Source organism: Ipomoea triloba, chromosome 9 (genome assembly GCF_003576645.1).
Source record: "Ipomoea triloba cultivar NCNSP0323 chromosome 9, ASM357664v1".
NCBI lineage: Eukaryota > Viridiplantae > Streptophyta > Magnoliopsida > Solanales > Convolvulaceae > Ipomoea > Ipomoea triloba.
In genome coordinates this window covers 20638569-20646952 of record NC_044924.1, presented here as the reverse complement: position 1 = coordinate 20646952, position 8384 = coordinate 20638569, and the positions used below count along the sequence as shown (strand labels likewise).

General features: G+C 30.3%; 1 protein-coding gene across 1 annotated transcript; it reads left to right on the top strand.

Annotated features, from left to right (window-relative positions):
* The first annotated feature begins 7438 nt into the window (after positions 1 to 7438).
* LOC116029722 (kiwellin-1-like) lies at positions 7439 to 7996 on the top strand. Its single transcript, XM_031271766.1, has one exon. The coding sequence runs from the start codon at positions 7439 to 7441 to the stop codon at positions 7994 to 7996; it is 558 nt and encodes a 185-aa protein (XP_031127626.1).
* The last annotated feature ends 388 nt before the right edge of the window (positions 7997 to 8384 follow it).

Sequence of the window (8384 nt, the reverse complement as noted above, 5' to 3'; positions counted from 1 at the left end):
GCAAATCTTTCAATACCAGCTGCATCTAGAGAGCCTAACGAGGATGCACGAATGGGAAGCAAGTGAAAGGGAATGGGAGGACAAGCGCCATGAGATACTAGAAGAACAAAGAAGGAAGATGGATCAACTCCGAAAGGAGTATGAGAGCAGGCGGTCTAACCCACCAAAGTGAAGGAAGTTGAAAGATGAAGAACTGTTCCTTGGGAAATTATTGTTTGTTGATTGGATTTTGGTTACTCGATGGATAATTGTGGACAATAATTTGTTTTGTTTAATTTCCTTTAATTGGTTCTAGTTGTGAACATTTGGTAGCTTGTTAATGCTACCATTAATGAAGTTTTGTCTAGCCAAGTGCAATGTAGAAAGGTTGAGATTTATATTCTTTATTCTTTCACTAACCTTTGTTTGTAGGTATTTTTTAGGGGCAATGACTTGACAGGATGCTTGAATTGCCTAAGGAGGAAATAATTGGATAATAGACGCCACTTGAAAGCCTTCACTTATGACAATTCCTTTATCTTTCATCTCATTCAAGATCATTTGGATTTCTTCAACTTGACTCAGAAAGGACTTGGAATCGACTATCTTATAATCAAGGAATCAACCTTCTTTGCCCTAGTGTATTCACTATTATACTTTCAGTCCAAAGATTCCCACAACTCTTTAGCTATTTTCAGTTTGCAGTACACATTGTACAACGAGTTACACAAACCATTCAAAATGTAGTTTTGACACAGGAAATCATGATGTTTCCAAGCTTCCATTGCACTAACGGTATGCATGTTAGAGTCATGCATGTTCCTTTACAATAGGAACCATTTGTGTCAAGAACCCTGTCAAGCCGAGAGTAGCAAGGTATATAAAACAACATTTTCTACTACCACCTTTTGAAATTCAACACATTGAATTTTCCATGCCTTTCGATCGAACCAAATGGTATTGTCATAGGCACCTGCGCCACAAGGATTGAGCCTTGCATGACAACGATAACCGACGTACGAGCATCCAAATGTGCATCACTAGCAACATTCATGTCTACTTTCAACATAAGTGGAAGCCATCAACTTATTCAAATAGTCAATTTTAAGATCATAGAAAGAATAAGTCAATAAATCAAATTTATTTATAAAAAATAAAAAACATAACAGCATGATTCGAATTTCTTTAGAAAACTGATTCAAAAGAGAAATCTAAGTTGTGTGTACCACACACTCCTTTTAAAACCGATTTGTTACCACCCGATGGTGCTAGGATCATTGTAGCTTCAGTCTCCTATGATAAAATATACTACAACACTATATTTGAGCACTCAACAATAATGATTTCGTCGAACTAGAACAACATGCATGTGAGCACTTCATAGATTTATATCGAAGTGTTGGCAAAAATTTTATAATTGATTTTTGATATGTATATATATATATGTGTATATATATATATATATATATATATATATATAAAGAGAGAGAGGGGGGAGAGAGAAATCAAGATTTTAGAAGTCTAAAAAACATATTATGCCCCACACAAAATTTATAAGAGATGTTCAAATAATAATTAGCATAAAACCAATGCATTAACATCTTATTTAAAATCAAATTATAACCTCGGTAACAAACCAATTACTCTGGAAATTAACACTGCAATTACAAACATTAATTCTTCGAAATAAATTGAGATTGATAGAAATTAATTCCAAAACAGTACACCAAGCGTTTATCGAAGGGTACACCGATATGTGAAAGTATAGTTCTTAATAGCAACCGAGAAATTGGAAGTCCCCAAGAGACCACCTCTCGGTAACACCGAGAGGTGGGTAGCCAACTCCATTTAAATGTGGAATTGCTCAACCTTTCAGTGGAGAGTTACCTTCATCCACAAGAGGTGGAATTACTCCACCTCTCGATGGGGTAGCTTCTCGCCATGGTCAAGTTAGAATTACTCCAAAAGATTAGCATAGCGTAACCCATAAAATAGTCACTTAAAATGTTATTTTATGTTAAAATTTTTAAAATGCATCAATTCACATATTTAATACACAAATTTAATTTGTATGCAATATAATATCTTTTATACTTTTAGGTTTTAGCTATTTCTAAAAATGAAAGTAGTTGGAGCATATTGATAATGTCATTAAATTGAGAAAAGAAGGAAAGAAGACTTTGAGAGTGCGTCTGGTAGTTATGAAAGTTTAATTTTTCTTGAAAATTTAAAATGTTAAAAAAGTATTTCCACGTTTGATGCAATTTTTGACCTATAAAAGTTCAAACAAGACTTTGAGAGTGCGTCTGGTAGTTATGAAAGTTTAAATTTTCTTGAAATTTTAAAATGTGAGAAAATTATTTCCATGTTTGGTGCAATTTTTTACCTATAAAAGTTCATGTCAATAGAATCTAATTCTATGATATCAAAGAAAATCATAATAAAGTTTAAAATAACCAAACATCTTAATTAATTTTTTAGATAATTTAATTCTTATATTTCTAGGGTATCACCAAACAAATGAATTATTTTTTGGGAATATGACGCTTTTTCCCCCTGAATTATAGGCTTATAGAACTTTTTTCCTCCTGATTTATTCATGTACTCACATTTGCCCCCTCAATTATTTTAAAAGTAGTAGTTTTCTTCCCATTGATGTTAAATAAACATTTTTAAACTTAAAATAATTATTTCATTTATTTTTCTTCTAAAACATATTATTACTTATATGTAGGGATGACTACAATTAGAGTTGAACCGAACCGAGCACTATAGCAACCGAACTTAAATAGTAGGGATGGTTCTTGTTACGATTCATATCGGAAATAAAATAAAATAATTTTTGAAATTAGACTATTTTTAAAAATATATATATATAATTTAAAAAATAAATAAATAAATAAATTTTGAACTGGCAGTTCAAACCTAAATTGAAATCATAATAAATGCGAACCGGAACCGAACAGATTTGTAAACACCGTTTGTAAATGATAAATCTGTTCAGTTCTTGTTCGCATTTATGCTTATTTCTGTTTCAGTTTGAACCGTTGTTTCAAAATTTATTTATTTATTTATTTTTGTAAATTCTATTTTCTATTTGAAAATACTTTAAATTCATCAATTATTTAAATTGAACAGTGGTCATCCCAACATATAAGTAATAATTTGTTAGAGAATAAAATAAATGAAATAATCATTTTAGTGGTAAAAATGTCTTTTTAACATCAAAGGAAGGAAAACCCACACTTCTAAAATAATTGAGAGGGCAAATATAGTTACATGAATAACTAAGGGGGGAAATGCTATAAAGCTATAATTTAGGGTAAAAAAAAGTGTTATTTCCTTTAATTTTTCTTACAAAGTTATTCCTATTAAACACATTCCTTGAAAATATTTTCTCATCAAAATACTAAATGCCCTCCCATCCAGTCAAATATGAGCACACACCATACATTATTAGACATAATCATTAATCAAATTCAGCAATCGTTTTTGTTAGTATTTATCTAAGACGCCTTGGCCTTGCAAGTAAAGTTGTGAAATCATTCCAAGACGTACTGAACTTTCAAGATTGTTATTTCTACATATTAAAACACTAATGATAGAGAAGTATTAGTTAACCCTACATGAAGACTTGACCACTCTATTGGACCATGCATTGATTAGATCATTTTATATTTACTGATTCATTTTGCCGGCCAAGATTTATACACACCAAAATATTGTACATTAAAACAATTAAAATAATAAAATAATATTAAAAGTACAATAATATTAAAACACGAAATCCTATAACATCAAAACATTGTTATACATTAGGATTAGTACATTGTTATAATCTTTATATATATAAAAACAAAATCCTCCAAAACGAAATCCTATTTCCCGCCCAAAATATTGTACATTAAAACAATTAAAACAATAAAATCTTTATCTTTATATATATAAAAACAAAATCCTCCAAAACGAAATCTTCCTTTCCGCCCAAAATATTGTACATTAAAACAATTAAAATAATAGAATAATATTAAAACAATACAATTCCTATACTACAATTCCAATACAATTCGTATAAACAATAGAATAATATTAAAACAATACAATTTCTATACTACAATTCCAATACAATTCGTATCAAATAAATCTGCTATTAAAACACGAAATCCAATACTACAAAATGAAATCTACTATTCTACAATTCCTATACTACAATTCCAATACAATTTGTATACTACGCCCAATCAAAATATTGTATATTAAAACAATCTTTATATATATAAAAACAAAATCCTCCAAAACGAAATCTTCCTAAAATTATATAATATTGTACAATTATGAGAATAATTAAACCATTATAATTGTTAGAATAATGAAAACAAAGTTGGCCTAATTTTATAAGAAAAAATAATTTATTAATTATTACTTACACCAATAATAATAGTAACTCAAATACTTATCTATGCTTCTATATCTATACTATTATTAATAATTATGAGAATAATTAAACCATTATAATTGTGAGAATAATGAAAACAAAGTCGGCCTAATTTTATAAGAAAAAATAATTTATTAATTATTATTTACACCAATAATAATAACTCAAATACTTATCTATGCTTCTATATCTATACTATTATTAATAAATATAAAATAATCCTTTGTGAAATTCCCGCCCAAACAATAGTAAAGATAAAATGGAAAAGAAAACTGATTTTACTAAATTGATTGAAAATATAAAAAGATTCTAACGAACAAATAAATAAAAATTAGGCAAATTGGAAAGGAAAAAGACATTACTAATTGACTGAAAATTATTTTTAAAAAACTTTTATAAAAGTTAATTACACTTTCCTTTTGAAACTTTAAATTATTTAAACTTAAAAAAAAATTAATTAAACATGGGTCGTTAGATTATTTATAATAATTACAATTAATTCATTCAAATATGGAGGAAGAAGAAAAAACTAAATGTGATACATTAAACATGAATATACTTAAGTTATAAAAGTATAATTACACATATATTAGTGTAATTGACTATTAATAATTGCCTAATAATTATTATGATAATTAAACTAAACATTGGTCGTTGAATTTATTTTTATAATAATTATAATTAAATTATTTCTAATTTTTCCCATATTTATTTTAGTAATAATATAATTACATAAGTCATATTACATATTGATCTGTTTAAGATAGTTGTAGACAAACAAGTCATATATTATTCAATTAATTTAGTAATACTTTTGCACTAATCTTATAATAAAAAAAAATGTACATGTTAAATATTAAATTTTTTTATAATTTCATCTTTATTTTTATTATCTAAATATATAATAAAAAATTTATCCGTGCATCGCACGGGTAATTGGACAATTATTTGCTCTAATTCAAGTAAAGAAAACATCAGAAAACATAATCGATCCAACAAATTTCATTAATTGCGCTATATAATATTTGATGTTATAATTTATATAATTGTATATCGATACAAATATTCTTAAAATATTATAGCAAATCCATTCCGTGCAACGCACGGGTGAATACTAGTTAGCATAAAACCAATGCATTAACATCTTATTTAAATTCAAATTATAACCTCTGTAACAAACCAATTACTCTGGAAATTAACACTACACTTACAAACGTTAATTCTTTGAAATAAATTTAGATTAATGGAAATTAATTCCAAAAACAGAATTAATGCATTTCCAAAACGGTACACTTTGAATTTATCGGAAGATACACAGTAAAGTAGAAGTGTAGTTTTTAGTAGCAACCGAGAAGTTAATAGTGCCCAAGAGACCACCTCTCGGTAACACCGAGAGGTGGGCAGCCAAGTCCATTGAAAGGTGGAATTACTCAACCTTGTAGTGGAGAATTACCTTCATCTATGAGAAGTAGACTAGTAGAGTAACTTCACCTCTCAATGGAGCAGTTTCTCGCCGTGGTCAAATTAGAAAAATCTCCAAAAGATTAGCGTAGTGTAACTCATAAAATGGTCACTTAAAATGTCTTTTATGCTAAAATTTTTAAAATGTATCAATTCCCATATTTAATACACAAAATTTGTCTGCAATATAATGTGTTTTATATGTTTTATACTTTTAGGCTTTATTTATTTCTAAAAATGAAAATAGTGAGAGCATATTGATAATGTCATTACGTTGAGAAAAGAAGGAAACAAGACTTTGAGAGGGAGTTGGTAGTCATGAAAGTTCAAGCTTTCTTGAAAATTTAAAAGGCAAGAAAATTATTTCCATATTTGGTACAATTATTGATTTATAAAATTTCACGTCAATAGAATCTAATTCCATGATATCAAACAAGTAAATCTCACATATGGTTTGTATATAACAAGGATATATTATAAATTTAAAAGAAAATCGTAAAAAAGTTTAAATGAACCAAACATCTTAATTAGTTTTTTAGATAATTTAATTATTTTTTAGGGTATCACCAAACATAATTACTTTTTTTTACAAAATTATTCACTTCGATCAAATCATTCTTTGAAAATATTTTCTCAAAAATTTAATAGATGTGAATATATATATATATATATATATATATATATATATATATATATATATATATATATATATAGCGTAAATGGAATCTGGGGCCAATTACGAATACGCTACGAATACGTATGTTTGTGGATAAGTCGGAGGGCGCTCGTAGGTCAGCCGGTCGGTCTACCACTCTACCGTAAGGCGACCGGGCTGTCCGAGGTTGAGTGGTATTCCGAGCGGTAAGTGTTTACAAGCAGATTGCTGGGATAGTGCAGGTTGCTATTACGGAGTGTAGGTTGCAATTGAACGATTACACGGGGTGTAGACCACGATGTAGATTGATGTTGCTAAAATGTTCATTTAACATCAAAGTAGGGAAAATGGTCACTTTTAAAATAATTAAGGGGACAAATATAGTTACATGAATAACTAAGGGGGAAAAAGTGTTGTAAAGCTATAATTCATGCTAAAAACTTAAAAATAAAAAATAAAAAAGTATTATTTCCTTTAATTTTTCTTACAAAATTATTCCCATCAAACACCATCTTTGAAAATATTTTCTCCTTTAATAGATGTGAAAATACTAAACGCCCTCCCATCCAGTCAAATATGAGCACACACCATACATTATTAGACATAATCATTAATCAAATTCAGCAATCGTTTTTGTTAGTATTTATATAAGACGCCTTGGCCTTGCAAGTAAAGTTGTGAAATCATTCCAAGACGTACTGAACTTTCAAGATTTTTATTTCTACATATTAAAACACTAATGATAGAGAAGTATTAGTTAACCCTACATGAAGACTTGACCACTCTATTGGACCATGCATTGATTAGATCATTTTATATTTACTGATTCATTTTGCCGGCCAAGATTTATAAGCACCAATTCTGAAGCCAAAACCCAGCATTCTGACGGCTAAGAAAACAGGCAAACAATGAAGCTCATCATCTTATCAGGATTAACTATTCTTTTGCATGTTTTTGCTTCTGAGGCTAGACTACAAGCCTGCAAAGCAAGTGGTGAAATACAAGCCAAAGGCCCCCAACCAGGATTGTGCAACCAGGTGAACACCACAGATTGTTGCGTCCAGGGCAGATTCTACCCTCTTTACAAATGCTCCCCTCCAGTTTCAAAAACCACCGCGGCAGTGCTTATGCTAAACAGCTTTGAGAAAGGCGGGGATGGATCGTCGCCATCAGAATGTGACGGCAAGTACCACTCCGATGACACGCCAGTGGTTGCAGTCTCGACCGGATGGTACAGTGGGGGAGGGAGGTGCCACCACAACATCAGTATCAGTGGTAATGGCAGGAGAGTTAATAATGTTGTAGTTGTTGATGAGTGTGACTCGACTATGGGGTGCGACGAGGAGCACCATCATCAGCCTCCTTGCTCTAACAACATAGTTGTTGCCTCTAAAGCTGTGTGGAAAGCCTTAGGTGTGCCTCTAAATGAATGGGGAACCTTGGATATAACCTGGTCTGATGCATAATTACGCTCAATCACCTGCTTCTGTTTCTACACGTTTTCAAATTTCAAACTCTTTGCTTCTGCTAACATCTTCCTGTAATATATATAGGAAAACAACACTTTTAGCCCTGAATCATTTCACTTTTGAAAATTTGATAATTGATTTGATAATGTCGCTATGATGAGAAAAGAAGGAAACAAGACTCAAAACTACGTGCTTCTTTCCTTTCTTCTCCAGCTCCTCAGGTTCCATGGCGAATACAAGGCGTTATTGCTCATATTAAGGACCATCTTGCCTTCAGCTCTTCTATGGTCTCCCATGTCTATGGTGAAGCCAATTCGATCAGTTGCTGATTCTTTAGCTACTGTCGGACTTTCTTGCACTAGGCCGATTTGTTTTCTTTCTTTTG